Below are 18,613 nucleotides of genomic sequence, written 5' to 3'. Positions count from 1 at the left end.
GCCTGGTGTGTGATGGAAGCCACATTATGGATGGCTCATGCTTTCGGTGGGTGCAATAGGGGCTAAAAGATCTGTTCATCAAAAGCCAAGGCCCTTAGGGCTACAGGAGCGATTAGGGAGTATTTAGGGACACTACTCAACTGTGCTTTTTAAGGACCCACCAGTAGGATCTGCTTAAGATTCAGAGACGTTTGTTAATGCAGCCAGGAGGCGCTTTTTTTTGCCTCTTACCTTATTTGATCTTCTGTTCTATCATCTATCTATCTATCTATCTATCTATCTATCTATCTATCTATCATCTATCTATCTATCATCTATCTATCTATCTATCTATCTATCTATCTATCATCTATCTATCTATCTATCTATCTATCTATCTATCTATCTATCTATTTCTATCATCTTCTTTTTGGATGTATAAAAAGGACTTTGATATTTGATAACCTTGTACTCAATTTAAAACCCATTTCTGCCTAGAACCTTGGAGGACAAGTGGCAAGTGTGGCCTCTGTGCTGAAGCAGAGCATGTAAGCCCTGACATTGCCTTCTGCTACACTGCCTTCATGGTTGCTGGCCTCTACCCTATGTGGCAGAGAGCTTGGAACAAGTCTGGCCTCTTGGATCATCACTAGAAGGCAAGTGGGCTGCCGAGTCCTGCAGCAAATTGAAGGGAGCCAGGGTTTTTAGTGCTAAGTCATTAGGATGGGGCTTCAGTTCCCACTGCGTTGTCAGCCAGTTTATTCTGACTCCCAGCATCATTGGAGGTCTGACTGTCAATCTGCCTTAGATTATGTGATTCGGAGTTGACTCTCCTAATACTGATTTAGCTCCACACTCCCAGTCTCCTTGAAAATGCCCTCATCCTTTCCCTGTCTTTACTGAAGGTTCTCAGTTGCCTGCCCTGGGCTTCTCTTCTCACTCAACACAGTAGCCCTGTTCCGGTTCTACCTGATCAGGACTCACAAATCTAGGTCTGTAGCCCAGACTTTCCTCAAAGGTGCACAATTTTTACATGTCTACCCACGTGCCTACTGGATGTCTTCTGTGGATCCCGAGTTCAACCTATCCAAAATCTAGCTTAAGAGCTCTCCTTCCTCAAAACCTGCTCCTCCTCTTATCATTCTTTCCTCAGTCAATACGTCAGTACGTATTGCATCTGCTCTTCAAAGATGACGCCCATGGACCACGTGCCTCCCCTCCCTCATCCTCTTGTTTAGACCCAGAACTCCCCATTCCCAAAGAAGGCCACCCTCTTTGGCTCTGGGGATTAGGACTTGGCCATACAGATTTGGAGAAGACCTAATGTAACTAGTCTCATAACCATTAATACTCCAGAACAGGGCGTATTTCCAGGGCAAGTTTGAAGTGTAGGTGAGACCCAGCACATTCAAGGTGGCATGGCCGTACACATAGTCGAAGTTCATGTCTGGCTCTCAGGGTGTCTGGAGTTCAGTTCATCTTAGAGAAAACTCAAACTCAGGCCCCTCGTCTTCCCATGAAACTGAGGGGTGTTGTGACAGTCACGGGGCTTCCGTGAGGGCTGTGCCCTGAGGGCTGTGTGTCTGAGCCCTCCTGCCAGTAGAAGGCAGACGGCTGCTAGGTGGCACACTGCTTCTCTGTGTGCCAGACTAACGAAGCACCGCATTTTTAGTGATTGTGCTGGTTTACTACACTTGGAAATTTAAAAAGCAAAAATGGCCGTTAATGTCCGGCTATTCAAACTCCAAAAAGAAAAGTTGGAATCCCTTTCCTCTCTCCCGACCCTTCATACTACTAGCAAGCGGGTCATAATCCAAGCTGATGAATTTAAAACTATTCAGAATGCCAGAAAGTTTAGGCTATGGTTTTCCTTCCGAGTCTTTGAGACACATGAAGCTTGGAAAGCGGATGAGTAACTGTGTGCTAGGCTCCGCTGAGATCATCCGTTTCCCCCGACAGCTCCGTTCATCACTATTGCTTTGCAGACGAATACGAACTACCTGCACTCAGCATTAGAGACGTGTTCTCGCCATAAAAGTACGCAAATAAGTATTTAAAAAGCATTGCTAGAAAGTTGAAAATGCCTTAGTGGATGTGTTAGTAATATTGAGATTGGTTTTTGCTAACTGATTGAACACTATTGCGGAGCTCTCCCACAAATCATAGGCACCCAGCCTAGCACCCGCTTGGGGAAAATGGTGACGCCAGGCATCAAGAAAGACATTGGAAATGTTCACGTCTTGCTTTATGTCAAATTAGCAGAAACTCGTCTCCGTGGGCCTTCAGAGGAGGAAACAAGACGGTCTTGTTAATTTAGCATGTAGGATGGAAAGACAGTACAACCATCATCGTCTCATCAAAATTTGATTAAAATATGAGTGACTGGCTAAAGGGAAAGTAGCCACTTCCCCCACCCTTTGATTTTTTATTTTATTTTTGAAGAGTTCTTGGAACACCACTCAGCTCTTAATGGCTTTTTCATTATGAGAGCCAATTCGGAAGGCTAATTCCAGCGTCTGAACGGTCTCGTACAGTAAAGCGTACAACTTGAACAGTCAGATAATTGCTGCTAATTTAAGCACGTTGGCCTTAGCAATGGCAGCCAGGCGAGAAGGTGATTTTAACGTCTTCTTCTCACAGAGATTTTATTTTATTAAGATTTATTTTTATTTTATGTGCAGTGGTGAAGGTGCCAGACCCCCTGGAATTGGAGTTACTGACAATTGTGAGCTGCCATGTAGATGCTGGGAATTGAACCCAGGTCCTCTGGAAGAGCTGTCAGTGCTCTTAATCGCTGAGCCATTTCTCCAGCCCCCCTCTCATAGAGATTTTTAAAATCTACTATCAAAAAAATCTTTGGGTCTTCCAGGACCTTCTCGTATCCAGTAGAGAGCACGGACCAGTGATTTCTCCACTTACCCCACGGTCAGACTCTGGCTTTAAGAAATGTTACTTGCTGCGACGTAGCAGACCTCACACAAGGGGAAGGTAAGCTCACAGTTCTGGTAACAAGATTTGCGGTGTTAAAAGCAATCGGATCTCAAATTTTAGGCAGTTAAATGTCTTAATTTGTTCTTTTCTACTTGCCATAAGCTAATGAGGGAAACGTTGACACAGCAACTCCTCCCAGGGAGGGGCTCTCCTTGTTCACGGATTCTCAAACCAATCTTCTCTTGAGAAATTAGATTTCCAAAGTGCCTCACAGTCCTTAAGCCAGGTGGCTGCGAGGAGCCCACTCGGAACATTCGTAATCATCTGAAATAAAAGCACACTCAAAAAGTCAGATGCACTTAGGACAATCAAATGGAGTTAGTCACCAAGTAGAAATAGCTCTCTTCCTTTCTTGCTAACCGTGCCCTTTAGCCTCCCCACTCCAGCACAGGGTGCTGATGGGAATTACCTTGGCTTGGAAATAAATAGCAGGGCCTCCCAGTGTTAAGTACCCATGTGGCCTCTTATGCCCAACAATTCATTGTTCCGGGGCTTTGGTTCAGCTGTTGTCCATCAGAGGCTTGCCCTGTGGCTTGATGAGGGAAGATGGGTGGCGTGCTTCCCAAAGGGCACAGTGGAAGCCGAGTTAGAGAAGCTTCTAGATGTTACTACTACTAGACATTAGAATCTTTTTCCCATAGAAGTCTGCCCCCCATCTTAAGAAGGTCAACTGAAGAACTGATATGGGTTTTGGGAGATCAAAGGAGTCCTCGGTCCCATTTGTGAGGCCCTTGTTGTTTGAATGTGAAATGTCCCCAATGGCTCTTGTGTTTGAACAGTTGGTCCTCAGCTAGGGATGATGTCTTTGGAAGTGTGGATCTTCACCTTCCTATTGCTGGGACCCTTTAATACACTTCCTCATGCTGTGGTGACCCCAGCCATAACATCACCTTCGTTGTTACTCCATAACTGTAATTTTGCTACTAACATGAATCGTAATGTAAATATCTATATTTTCTGATGGTCTCAGACAACGCCTGGAAAAGGGTCGCTCCACCCCTAAGAGATCATGACCCCCAGGTTGAGAGCCATTGCTTTAGGGGGGGGGAGCCTGGTTGGAGGTGAGTCAGTACACACCGTGGTCCCACTTGCGGTCTGCTTTCTTCTCTGTGGTGTCGACACAGTGTGACCAGTTCCTTTACGTTCCTGCTACCGTGCCTCTACTGCCAGGGTAGACTGTTTCTCTTTTTTTTTTTTTAAAGAAAAATCTTAAATGAGAAATGTATTTAAACAACAGGACACTTGACTTGAAGGGAAAACTATCTAGGATTCACCGTTGTCCCCGCCTGTCATTTCACCCTGCTTAAAGACAGATCGCCTTGTGTGTAACAGCTATGTACAAAAGTTATAAAATTGCCTGTCTTTGGTTTTATGATGATAAATGAAAAACATTAAAATTCTCCAATTGAACAAGATATGTAAAGAATTTTATGTCGTTGGGTTTTGTTGTTGTTGTTGTTGTTAAAACAAGCTAACTCACTGGAATATAACGATAAGAAGTGAATGAGCATGCCACTAATGGAGAAAGGAGATTGTTGCCCAGAACCAGAACTTCCCTGGACCATCTTCATTTGCTGTCAGTCTAAACAAAACATCAGCCATTTCTTTATGTTTTATATGTTTCTGCAAGCACAGCAGCTACTTTACGTCCAGTAAAGGAATGGGGAGGGGGAGACAAAGGACTAGAGAACACTGTGCTGTAGTGAGCAGGACGTGTTGGAACCAGACTGCACTTTCTAAATGACACTGTGTTCTTGGTCCGTAAGAACTCTGGCGGAAGGGAGCAGGTTCACTTCTTATTCGACCCCTCTTGTCTGCGACTGGAGTGTGCCACTGCATCTCCATCCCCCTGCAACTGGACTGCACTACTGCACCTCTATCTTCCTGTGACTGGACTGCTCCATTGCATCTCCATCCTCCTGCGACTGGACTGCTCCATTGCATCTCCATCTTCCTGCGACTGGACTGCTCCATTGCATCTCCATCCTCCTGCGACTGGACTGCTCCATTGCATCTCCATCCTCCTGCGACTGGACTGCTCCATTGCATCTCCATCCCCCTGCGACTGGACTGCACTACTGCACCTCTATCTTCCTGCGACTGGACTGCGCCATTGCACTGCACCTCCATCCTCCGTTTCCATCTTTGCAGCTGTGTCTGTTTTGTGATTGGCTGCCCATTGGATCAGACTCTGACCTGCCTCCCTGACCCAGCCTGTCGTTCACAACAAGCTTTCACTGGTTTACCAAATGGTAGATGCCTTTCATCTTAACTGCACCTCTGCCATCCGTCCCCACCACCTTCACATACCTAGTCTTGACTCCTCCTCCCTTGGGTTTCTAGCTGCCCGAAGTCTTGACTTTTCCCTTGGGTTTCTCACTGCCCAAGGTGAGCCCTGGGGTCTCCTTAGCTCCTCAGCTGCTCTTCCACAAAGAGATACCAGGTCCACACTGAAGGAGAACACGGGCATTCTGAGTCCCCTCCTATACCGCAAGCCCCTTCTCCTTTGAGCTGTTTCCTGCCAGGCATTTGATGACAACGAGAAAATGAATAAAGTCAGGGACCACAGAGTTGAATCTGAACTCAACTGACCCCGTTTTTATTTGTTCGTTTTGCTTTTCATTTAAAAAAAAAAAAAACTTCCCTGGGACAAAACCCTTTCCCCTTTATATGGCTGACCCAAGGAAGTGGGAAGGGGCACTATCACCTGGGCCCCCTTTTAATCAGAGGAGCTGCCTTATCTGTGAACCAAAACAACTGCCCAGAGTTTCTATAGGTGAAGGTAATTTTGTCAACTTGAGAAGAGTTACTAAACTCCTCCCTTGTTTTTATTGCTCCCGCTGTGAAGAGGATAGAGGAGAATAAACTACAAACCAAGGGCATCAAAGGTAGGATGGCCACTAGGAGAAAACTGCAGGACCTATTAAGATTTGAACTTAGCCGGGCGGTGGTGGCACATGTCTTTAATCCCAGCACTCGGGAGGCAGAGGCAGGCGGATCTCTGTGAGTTTGAGTCCAGCCTGGTCTACAAGAGCTAGTTCCAGGACAGGCTCCAAAACCACAGAGAAACCCTGTCTCAAAGAACCAAAAAAAAAAAAAAGACTTGAACTTAATCATATATCCATTCAAAACCTCAGACCTAGGCACAGCTAAAGGCAGAATCACAAGGTGCTCTGGTCATTCTAATGTGGTTTTGTGTCTGAGCCACACACTAACTTCTGCTTCGCTTAGGAAGCTTTTCTTGGTAGGGAACAGGAAAAGCAGCCAACATTGAAATAGGCAATAAAGGAATTTCTAGGTTTTAGGACTCACAGCATATGGTCTTAGAGTTGGGTACGGGAAGGCCTCACAAAATCACATCTCCAGGCCAAGTACAAGCAGATACACAAGCTTCTTCCTCGTGTAGGGAAAGGAGGCATTTTCCTCAACACTAACAGAAAGTTTGGGAGTCCACTGATTTAAATCACAGCCACTCAAACCGACAAGAATGGCAAAGGGGTGAGGCTATTTTGTTGCAATCAGAGCCGGGCCCTAGAGCCAAGTGGGGCTGCTAATCCCACTCAACAACACGGCCACTGTGGGGTGGGTGATGGGAAGACCACCACGTGCCCCACCCACTCCCTGAGGCGGTGGATTCAAGTGTGCCTAGTTTTGTGGCTTTTTTTTTTTTTTTTTTTTCAGCCACAGCCAATAAATGGCACAATAGTAACTTCAAAGCTTTTAGGAATCTTGTGGCTTTTACTGGGGCTTGTTCCAACACATGTCGGAGTAAATGCGATTTCGAGATGCTCAGGAGAGCCTCCGTGTGCCTTATCTGCTCCCGTGACTCAGAACTGAGAACCACACAGTGACCCAAAGCAGAGTCAACAAACCTGAACTGGATGTCACAAGGTGAAGAGCAGGGCACAAAAGTCAGGAATTGTCATGTTTCTGTTCACATTACTAAATGCTTTAACGAGTGGTTCAAAAAAGCAAAAGGTAGTTTCTTACTTTACTTTTACTTTTACCTAAATAAACTATGGCGTCATTAGTTGTTGTTAGATAAGAACAACATCATCTTGTTGGCTATGATAAGCACCCCCATTGGACGTTTCTGCAATCCATACTTCTTCGGCCCGCAGCTGCCTATTCTCCATATCCCCTACGGAGCCTCCCAGTCCTGCTTTCCTAGTTCCAGAGAGAAGTTTCCAAGCTGGTTTTATTGTTGACAATCTTATGGCTGGGAATTCAGAATTTAAAATGGCCTAAGAATTTCAAAACATTGAGTGCACATTACCAAAGAATCAGAGTGATTTTGTTTCCAAATGCGTTTAACGTCTAACCATTTCCAAAGTATAGCCTGCGGAGCCCAAATTGAGAAGACTCTGAAATAGAGTTTCTTGATGAGATAGCTTTAGGAAAACATGGGTTGGACAAATTTATACAGACCATTCTCCATCTTTTACTATGCCCCCTATAGTCCCAAGAAAAAGAACATGCTATGTTTGGACACATGTTGGCGTGAGATCCTCCTGAACAGCATTTCACAGACCGCACCAGCGCACACTGGGAAACGCTCCTCGCCTCCCTGCCAAATCCCAGTGCTTTTTCTGTTAAGTCAATTATCTACTTGCCCTTTGTCAGCCTGTGTTCTTAGAGGCCTCTAGGATGCTATCCCACAATGAAATCCATCAAGGAAAGCTTGAAACCCCCGTTAAAGAGTAACAGAAAGGAGGAAAGGCCTGACGGTGATTCTTTCCAGGATAGCAGATCTGATCTAAGGATGTCACCGATTCATCGTTCCTGTTGTCTTTCTGAGGGCGGAGGACACATACCACGCACCTTTAACTGGATCCCTTTACCCACCCAACGGTGCATCCTGCCATCTAAATACACGGAGGCCACATGAGCTCTGGCAGTAGAGATGCTGAGGCTCCAGGTTCCTGATATCAACATTGCGATGAAGCATTTCTTGTGACCCACTCTTAGGCCTGGGAGGAAGCTGCCCATGTAAGATGCAAATGAGATGAGGATCTCGTGCCAGTTCCAAGTTCTGCTAAGATGCAGCTCTGTTCTGCCCTGTGGGACGGAACTCTGTGTACACTAAGGGGCGGCAGCTGGAGAGCTCACAGGCCTCTGAGAGCAGCCACACGGCCCAAGGATAGCAAGGCTCTGCCAGGACTCGGGGCTCAGACAAATACTGTCCCATTCAAGCCTCCATGACATTTCCCTGTAGAATTTGATCATCTAACCAGCTCCAGCAGTCTCTCCTGTCTGCACAGATATAGAAGACAGAGTCTTCTTTATTTTTATAATAGCTCTATGTGTGCATACAGCGAGAGCAGTAGCCAGAATGGGTAGAACACAAAGTGCACAGCTAGGAAGTAAGTCAGCCACAATCCTACCAAGCAGCAAACACCAAAGCATACAGCTAGTAGTACACCAGCCACAAGTCCACCAACAGCAACCGCTGCTGGAAGTATTGCGGGTGATTTGTCTCTGTTTTCTTCCTTTTTAAGTGGCTCGGTGGTTAAGAGCACTGCCTGCTCTTCCAAAGGTTCAAGTCCCAGGAACCACATGATGGCTCACAACCATCTGTAATGAGATCTGGTGCCCCCTTGAGGAGGAGACCTGGTCAGTTGTCCTCATCAACATCTTAGACCATGAAACCCAATATGGACAGGTTCACCAGAACCGCGATATACGGACTGCCCATGCGTGCTTCAGCATTGCCAGGGCATCAATGCCCTCACCTATTTGTGTGGCAGTGTCTGAGCATGTTGCTGAATTCTTGGTATTCCCAATGCTGCACAGTAGGATTTATTTGGGGGTCACTCTCCCCAAGAGGATCTAGTCTGGTGATCCTGTCCAGTAACACGGAGAGAAATTGAGGTCTTTTTTTTTTCTTTTGTTGCTTTGCGTTGCTTTGTTTTTGTTTTTACATACAGGAAAAAAAGTCAGAGAGGAGTTGGAGGGATGGCTCAGTGGTTATGAGTGGTACGAAAGTGTTCTTTCAGAGGACCTGGGATTTGATTCCATCACCCGCCACCATGTTGTATCAGATATACACATAGACATACATCTATATCAGACATACATACCCCTACACATAAAATTAAAATGTAAAACTATGTAAATAACGGGCAAGTAATTCTATTATTATATCATCTTAACATACTCATCCACATATAGCAATAGACAGCAATTCTAATATAAGTGGCCAACATTTTCCTATAAGCTAGAAGGTACCCTATTTTAAATGCATTATCCTCTTAAGAACACTATATGGTATGCTATGTATTATCTAATTTATTTTGAGACGGGGTTTTATGTAGCCAGCCCATGTTGGCCTCAACATCACTCTGTGTTAGCTGGTCTCTGAAGGAACTCATAAGAAAGTAAAATGTGAAAAAATAAGAATGCAACGAAGTCGGCAGTCCCTCACAGTGTCCTCAGTAGCATCTCCCTTCTCCTGCCCCAAGTCCCGAGTTCCTCCCTCACTTCAGCCTGCATTGTATGTCTCTGGAGATGACATGCTTTGTTCTGTTGTCTCTGGATGTCCCATCGATGGTGCTATGTACCATATATAAATCTATACATATGTATATGTGTGTATATATACATATTAATAGGTGTCTTATGTAGTCCCTTATTTTTCCTGATACATCTGAATATCTGTGATCTGATCTTCACTTGCTGTTCCTATTTTTTCCCTCATAATTATATGCAAGTAGTGTGCTATGAGAACATTATTGGCCATGTGTCTTGGACCATGTTTGGCTGCTACTCAAGCTTCTCTTGAGTGTAGGCTTAGGCATGGCTCCAGGAGAGAAATCTTTGTGTCAATCAATGCCATCAGATTATCTATCAAATGGACAGGGTCTCAATATGTAGCCCTGGATGTCCTAGGACTCTGTGACCTCAGCTCATGGAGAATCACCTGCCTCGGCCTCCTGGGTGCTGGTATTGAAGGTGTGCTCTGCCATGACTGTCTGCCGATACACATTCTTATCAGCAGTGAGCTTCTGTTCTTTTGTTCCTCATTCACCTCTGGCTCCAACAAAGCCTGAGTTCTCCACAGTCTGACAGGGATAAAATGGCATTGTGGTTGGCGATGTGGCTCAGGAGTAGTGTGGTTGCCCGCCATGCTCAGAGCCAGGGGTTCAATGCCCAGCACCATTAAAAAATAAAAAAAGGAATAAAATGAATCTTCTACTGGTTATAATTTGCATTTCCTTCCTAGCAACCAAGTAAGTGTGTCTGTTCTGTGATTCATATTTTGTTTTCGTTTTTCAGGACAGGGTTTCTCTGTGTAGCCCTGGCTGTCCTGGAACTTGCTTTGTAGACCAGGCTGGCCTCAGACTCACAGACATCCACCTGCCTCTGCCTCCCAAGTGCTGGGATTAAAGGCGTGCTCCACCACCATCTGGCCATGATTCATATTTTCTATGAAACACCCAGTCTTCAGTCTTTTTTGATTAATGGTTTATGCTTTAATGGATATTTTAAGCTTCTTTATATTTGTTATATTAGAATTCTTGATATGTTTTATTCAAAATTTTTGCTAATTCTATGTGCAACAAATATCTTGTTTGCCACCTTTGTTTTCTGCTTTCATTGTGCAATATGTAAGTTCTTAATTGAGTAAAATGATTCCCTATTTGGGGAGATTTTGTCTTAACTGTTTAAAGAATATTTATTTCTATGTGTGTGTTTTACCTGTATGCATGTCTGTTCGCCCCTTGCATGGCTGGTGCCCCCAGAAGCCAGATGAGAGTGTTGGATCCTCTGGAACTGGAGTCACAGACAGCTAAACACCACTGTGTGTATGGTGGGAACCAAATTCAGGTCTCTGCAAGAGCAGCCAGTGCTTTTAATGCGGAGCCGTCTCCCTAGCCCCTTAACTGTTACTTTTTTGGTCACTAAAAACGCCAAGGATTGTTTTTATGTCTCTTGCCCATTTGTATTTATGAGACTTTCAAAAATTAAACTTATGTCTCCGTATTACTGATAGCGATCTTCTGTCATATTTACTGGAAATATATTCCTCTAGTTTATTATTAGTTTTAAGAGTTTACTTAAGTTTCTCCAAAGTTTGTGTTTAAACATATTTAAACCTTTCATTCTTATTTTGATTTTAAAAAAAGCATTTGAGGATTGACCCATGCGGAGTTGATATTATTGTAGAAGAGATGACATTAATCAACTATTCCTTGTGTAGCACTGATTCATGAAGATTATAGTACTCCAAAGTGCTGCTTATCTGGGTGTCTCTGACCTTTATTCTTTACCACATTAAATATAGTTAGTTTGGCAATGCCTCCCCATCCATATTCTGTCTACTGTTATTTTCTTAGCTACTTTACTCTTCAGTAAGATCATCTCTCCCCCAACCCCATTTTGTCGAACGTTTATGGACCGTATCAGGAGAGGCATTCCTTCTGTTACCAAGCACTCCATTTGGTTCCTAGAGTGCTGTACCACAGACAAGACTAAGCTTCCGGATTCTTGGTGTTGGAAAGCAGGATCACTTATGATTACTTTTGTTCAGGGTCAGGAGGTACAGCCGACTGCTCACAGACCGGAGCATGGGTGGTAACTGATTCAGTATCTGTACAGAGCGCAAGTGCGGTGTTCTGCATGACGGGCTCTCTCTCCCCGTTTCAGCCAGGGTCTTGCCAAGGTGCTCAGACTGAGCTTCAAGCCCTGCCCTCCGGTGATACTCCCCCGTCTACAGCCATGGGCTCCAAAGACAGTTGCATGTCCATAGGAGCCTCTGAGGGCTTGTTCTGACAACTGTTTCTCCGCCAACATGTTATACACCCACAAAGCACGTTGAAACAATCATCTGTCCGGGAGATGCTAAGAAACACCAGCTTTACCCACAGTGTCATTACGCCACGACCAGCAATCTTCCATCCAAGAGCACTGAGAACAAGAAGTAAGGTTGGGACTTTTGGAGTCCTTGTCCTGCTAGCCTTGGCTGCTGTTGAACTGAGAAAGCAGAGGGCCAGCTAGGGAGCAAAGGTGGGGCTGGACATCTTGGGGCTGGTGATTTCAAACTCGTGGAGGGGGGAGGGAAGTTCAGAGGTGGTGTGTGTTGGGAAAGCCTGTATTGGAATTCTGGTTGGAGACGACGCTATCATGGCCCAGCCTTTGTGTGGCAAACACCCATGGAGCTGAAATGAAGCCTGCCGTAAGCAGAGCTGTTCCCCTCAAACCTGGAGTAAGAATATCTAGCCTTAAGGGGTTTGCTAATTGACTTTTGCCAACTTTACACACACCTAGACAAATCTGAGAAGGGATATTTAGCTGAGAAAATGCCTCCAGGAGATTGACCTGTATGAAAGTCTGTAGGCATTTTTGAATTAGTGGTTGATGTGGAAGGACCGAACCTGCTGTAGGTGGTAGCAACCCTGGACAGGTGGTCCTGGATGGCATTAAAAAGCAGGTTAAAGAAGCCAGGAACACTCCTCCACAGCCTCTGCTTCAGTTCCTGCCTTGACTTCCTTCAGTGATTTTTCTTCCTTGATGAAGTTTCTCCCGATTTCCTTCAATGCCAGACTGTGATGTGGAACTGTAAACTGAAACAAATCCCCTCCTTGCCAAGTTGTTTGACATAGTGTTTTATCACAGCCATAGAAATCCCAAGACGAAGGAACGCCTGGGATGCCGAGTCCATCGGAATACGTGTTAGTGTGAATTCACTGTCGGACAAGTGTGCCGCGGGTGAGCACACCTTCAATCCCAGCACTCGGGGGGCTGAGGCAGAGGGATCCTAAGCTTGAGGCCAGCCTGGTCTGCATGGAAAGACTGGCTCAAAAAGGCATGCATGGGTGCACGCACGAGAACCACGCCCTCCCTTCCCTGTGTTCTTGCACCTGGGTGCAGATGAAATCCCACCAGTTCTAGCGATGCTCGGGGGCCCTCCTCCTGGCTCGCAAGCGGCACCCCAGATCCTGAGACTCTGGAACAGCTGAACAGGAACTTATCCTGGTCAACCTTGATTGGGGAAGTTGGTGAAATATACAATTCTGTAAAAGATAGGAGTTTCCTAAAACACATTTTCTTCACTTTTTTTCATGTTTAATTTTTAAATGATCTTTTATATTTTACGTATCAATCCCAGTTCCCCCTCCCTCCTCTCCTCCTCCTCCTACCTTTTCCCCATCCCACCTGAATCCACTCACCTGAGACACATCTTAGACCCAGTTTCTAACCTATAAAACATGGGGAGACATACAGCTATCTTGGAACATAGCAGAAATGCTATCTTAGAAATAAAACGCTGCTCGAAACAGTACAGCTGTTGAAATAATGCTAAACAGATTTAGGAAAGGAAAAAAAAAACCAATCTTGTTTGTTTCTCAAGTCCCTTGAAGTCAGTTACAATCAAATATGAAACTATCTGCAGTTAATCAGGACCTCACAGACAGCAGCAAGCCCTGGAAGGACACGCCAGGAGGCTATCCCAAAGTCTCAGCATTGTGGCCCGGCAATGCAGGAGCCCGTTAGCTTTCTCTGCACGACCCAAACACCCTGAAATGTAGGTAATTGGTATGATATTGTCGATAAATTATTCATATCACAGCAAGTTAGTAGCAGCCATTAGAGCAAAAAGAAGACAGTTCTAGATTGCCATCTGATTTCTTGAGAAGAAAGTTCGGTGTCTGTACACAGACCCTATGTAGTGTATAAAATTAGATATACATATATGTAATCATTTTTAGTTCCATAATTTTAGGTTGAAAAACTTTTCCTTAAACATTTACTTATTTTGTGTGTGTAAGGCATATGTGCACATGTGTGTGCATGCATGCATCTGTGTAGGTACGTGTGTAAGGGTGTGGGTGCTTGCAGACGCCAGAAGATGGCACTGGATCACAGAACCGAGCACTGGAGTTGGAGTGCTCTGAGCTGTCTGACATGGCTGCTGGGAAGCGAACTTAGGTTCTCTGCCACAGCAGTGCCTGCTCTTAATTGCGGAGCCACCTTTCCAGCCCTGACAGTTGTATCTTTACTCTGGTAACTAAGGACATCCTTCTTCTCATGGGAATGGCAGCAACAACTAACTGCCGCCAAACAATACAAAAAGCGGAACCGCATGCAAGCAGCCACAGCAGGTAGAAATCTGCTCCCTAAAGCATTTGAAAGTGTCAAGGGATTTGCTTGCTGTTCCCACTCCCTGCAAACATGGGATGGAGTGTAAGGCAAAGTACACGAGAGCTTTAGGAAGTGGGGACAGTGCCAGAAGGGTGTCGCCGTCTCAGAGCATCTTCTCTGGTCCAGTCTCCAAGTCCTGAGTGAGGCCAAGTGTGTGTCCAGTGCGTGGAGAACACGGAGGCAGTGGGGGCCAAGGGGTGGTGTACACTGACTTCAGTGGGTTAGTGCTGTTCCATTGATCATTACCTGTTTTCTTCTGGAAGCTTCCACAGGCACCTGCATGATCTATCCTGGTCATTGTGTCTATTTCAAGGAGTAAATATCCTTCCCTTGTGAGGCAATCCCACAGCAACCCCTTCCACCAGCTGGTAGCTCTGGTTTTTCATCAACAGACGACCTTGGATGCACAGCTCTGACGTCATCAGACTACACAGCCCTGAGCCAAGAGCCAAGACTCTCAATTACCCCACCCCTCCAGAAACAATAAAAGCAACACCAAGTGGATTTGAGTATTTTATTTATAAATGTACATTCACTATAAAAGCTGTTGCATTTTTAGACAACTTTTCATTTTTAATTTTTTAAACTATTTCTCAGAGGCATTTTAGAATAAATATTGTAAATGAAAAGTTAGTGTAGTTGATACAGGACTCCGCCCGCCCAGAAAGGAACATCTTCTGGGTGGACTCACATCGAAGGTGGATCGTTTCAGCTCGCTGAATCTGACACCGCCTACAGGTAACTAGAATCTGCATCATGTTAATGAACACTACACAGAAAGGAGGACAAAGGTCATGAGAGTTTGCTAGTGAGAAACAGAGTCACCGTTTTTTGTCCTCTGGAGGGAAGCATGTGGGGGTCTGAGGGGGAGAACAGCCACAGTTCCCCCAGGAACAATAAATCACTCGCTTGCCTTGCCGGTTTCTAAACAAACACATTGACATCATAGCTTCACACAACAGAGTACATTTTTCCCCCCCTGGGATCTCAAAGATTATTTGAAGAGGAATAGATCATAGTCTTCTACGCTGCACTGGCAAACAAGGAGAGCTACTCTGCCGAAGCTGCCGTGACCGGCACTAAATGAAATCGAAATCAAATAGAAATAGAAACGGTTGGCAATTAGAATTTAGAGAATGCTGGAGATTATTCCAGGCTGGTGACTAGTGTTCATGACGGCAAAGCACTTTATTCCTCTTGACTCCAGTCGAGCTGCAACGCACGGACAACGCGTCCCGCTAGGAAGTATGTATACATGGCTTTGTGAAACCAGGAGAGTGTGCAGCACTCGTGGGATCCTGACATAATGGATGGCCTCACACATGTAAAAAGTATTCTACAAAAGTCGCTTACCAATGACCGTATCGTACATGTTCTGTGCATCGCTTCTCGTAAGGTACTCTGTTAATATCATGCAAAGTGTAAACATCCACGTTATTAAAATAGTTAATAAAACATGCAGGTGCTTCATCAAAATATTGGACTTGATCTGTACATTTTCAAAACTTTTTCTTTTTTCTTTTTAATTTTTTTCCTTTTTTATTTGTCTTTTAAAATCTTTATTTATTTATTTATTTATTTATTTTTTTCTTGTAAAGCAGCGGACACCTCTGAGAGAAGTCGTGAGACCTGGGAAGTGACGTCATTTCCCTCCGGTGTTCTGAATCTGCCACCCACCACCATGTGCAACAGCTTTGCATTTTCTAAGGCACAATTTTTAATGAAATGATGTGTGAATTTCAGTCCAATAGCAACTCGTCCAAATGGCAAAGTGGCCAATATGCCTCCAGTGGCCAGGAGATGCCTGCACCTATAGGGAACCCACATGCAAAGAACCGTCTAGCACAGAAATAAATAACTGCTAGCCATACTCCGTAAGACACAGAAAAATTATTGCTTACATAACAGAAAAACATTTACTTGCGCTCTCACTATGCTACATTAGCCTACTAGGAGTGTATCCACGGTCTACATCCGCCTAACGTCGTTGTCTTTACTCAGTTGCCATCCTTTTAAGGCAGAATAAATAGTTCCCCTTTGCCCAGTCCTTAGCCTGGAGAGCCAAGTCGTGCTGGTTTAGCCGCTTCTTTCCTGCCATGTCCAGCTGGAACTCCTCACAGGGGGCAGAGAACAAACCAGGTCTCCGCAGGCGCCTCTTTCAGAACTCCATGGGTCAGGTGCAGAATTCTTGAGAGTCAAGAAGGCCGTGTGGGAGAAGGAAGGTGCACACAGATCCATGGGGGTGGGCAGGGCACCATCTGCCTTGGGCGGCTGCCCATACAGACCAGTTGTGGGCTTGTCTCATCATGCCATCCGGGGTCTGTGAGGATGGACTTAATGCTTCTCTCTGGGTATCTGGGCTTCTGCTCCCAAGGAAAACTTGTAGGCAAAAGATGAGATGTACTCACCCCTAAAGACAGACTGTCCTTGGTGCCTAACACCAACATTCTCACATCAAGCCACTCAACAACCCCTAACCCAGTGCTTGGAGAAAGCAGGTGGCCCACTGAAACACCGTCCAGACAGATGACACTTCCTCATGGATTTTATAGTAAGTTTGAAGATAATAGCTGGCCAGTTTCCTCCCTACCCTTGCACAACACCACAGAGTGGAAGTCTAGTGATACTGCAAGGGCTTTCTTCATTTGGGGGGGATCAGCCTATATTAATGACATGACGTCCAGGTTACATAAAATCTAATACTAACAGTGTGATAATTTATTGGTAGGACTTCTGTCCCCCCCCAAAGGTAAGTAACACAAATGTTTTCAGGAGTACAGTATATATTATCAGACTACTGTCTTTGCATTAAAAAAACAAGTTATAGTTCTGAGTCAGAGCTTTCTGGGGTGTCTAGATTTTCTGAAATGCATTCACTTTATGCTCCTGTCTTAAGTTGGCATGTCTTGCACTTTCTGCAGCTCAATTCTGTAAACATAACTTGTTTAATTTCTAGAAATACTAAAACACAACAGGTTTATTGCACCCTTTTGCTATTTTCCAAAGAAGAGAATAACAGCTATTCCCCAAAGAAGAGAACAACACCTCCTCAACCATAAGCCTTTCTGCTCGTGCTGAAACCATTTGTCTTCCCCCCCCCCCCAGTTAACTGTTCAGAATCATTACAATGCAATATTCTTTTGTATATACTGTGCAAATGCAAAAAAAAAAAAATCAGCCCCCAACCAGAAAAAGCACACTGTGCTACAATACAAAAGAGCAGATACCACCTTGTAGAAGAGTCTTCCAGAATTATATGAATGCTGAGAAGCTCCTGAACTTGGGGTTTAATTAAGCCATTGCCAAGGGACACCCTTAATAAAGAAATGCTCGGAGATCCAGAAGCGCTCATCCCTGTCACAGTGTTGTAGGTTGGCCGGCACCTGTGGTGAGAAAACCAGAACCTTGGCTTAGTCAACGAGTCTCATTCCGCATGCTTCAAAACCCTCAGGTTAGCGGTTACCCTTGCCAATGGGAAGGGGAGTTGTAGCCCACCTTACTTCTATGCTCTCCTTCCAAAGGAAAGGGGGTCATAACCCACCTTGGTGCTACACTCTCCTTCCGCAGGAAAGGAGTCGTGGCCCACCTTGGTGCTATGCCATCTTTCCACAGGAAGGGGAGTCATGGTCCACCTCATTGCCTTCAGCATCACCTCTAGGCATGACATGTGGCATCACTCGGGACTTTGTTAGAATACAGGGTTGGGAGCGCCTCAGACCCCACAGCCAGGTGTGAGGGTGGTGTCTATGCTTCACGCCTGGCATAAGGACTCCAGATTTCCTCGAAACCAAATGACCTTGCCTACCCCCATCAAGCTTTCTAATTTGTCTACAAGCAAGAAGTTTTTTGTTTTTTTTTTTAAATTTCTCTTGAGGCCTTAGGTCAAAGAATCAGTCCCCTGAAATTGGAGGAATCTAATTGATCTTAAAAAACCAGATTGCTAGATTCTAGATTGAACAGGTAAAATACAGAACACCTAATAAATCTGACTTCCAGATAAATACACACTTTAAACATGTAAGTATATCCCATGTGATATCTGGGACACACTTGTGCTAAATCTGGATCATGCACTATTTGGAACATATATAATGAGAAAATCGCAAATGTGAAAAGCTATTTGTTTAGCTGGGTGTGCCCGTGCATGCCTGGCATCTCAGCACAGGAGAAGGGAAGTCCATGTCAGGTCTTAGTTATACAGTGACGCTGAGGTCAATCTATGCTCGGCTGTGACTCTGACTATCTCAACCCAAGCCAATCCAATCGCCGCCACCCACCATACAGAATGGGCACAGGAGATAGCACAATCGGATCCTGAGAATACAGGGCCATAAGCTTTTGACAATGGCACAAACTTGTAATTCAGGACTGGAGAGGCTGGGACCACTAGATTCCTGGGGCTTGCTGGCCAGGCAGCCTAGTCAACTTGAGTTTCAGGCTCAGACAGATAGACAGATAGGCACAGAGTGGACAACATCTAAAGAATGACAACCAAGGTCAC

At 45.0% G+C, this 18,613-nt stretch overlaps 1 protein-coding gene across 1 annotated transcript in view; it reads right to left on the bottom strand.

The window, feature by feature from the left end:
* Positions 1 to 14,612: 14,612 nt before the first annotated feature.
* The window catches only part of Limch1 (LIM and calponin homology domains 1), a 299,518-nt gene continuing 295,517 nt past the window's right edge, over positions 14,613 to 18,613 (bottom strand). The window contains exon 33 of the mRNA XM_050149634.1: positions 14,613 to 17,495. Coding sequence (XP_050005591.1) covers positions 17,470 to 17,495 — 26 coding nt within the window. The 3' untranslated portion in view covers positions 14,613 to 17,469. The remainder of the gene's footprint in view (positions 17,496 to 18,613) is intronic.

Source organism: Alexandromys fortis, unplaced genomic scaffold (genome assembly GCF_014885135.2).
Source record: "Alexandromys fortis isolate MF-2015 unplaced genomic scaffold, M_Fortis_MF-2015_v1.1 scaffold_0, whole genome shotgun sequence".
Lineage (NCBI taxonomy): Eukaryota > Metazoa > Chordata > Mammalia > Rodentia > Cricetidae > Alexandromys > Alexandromys fortis.
The sequence above is the reverse complement of the archived record's forward strand: the minus strand, read 5'-3'. Positions and strand labels throughout refer to the sequence as shown.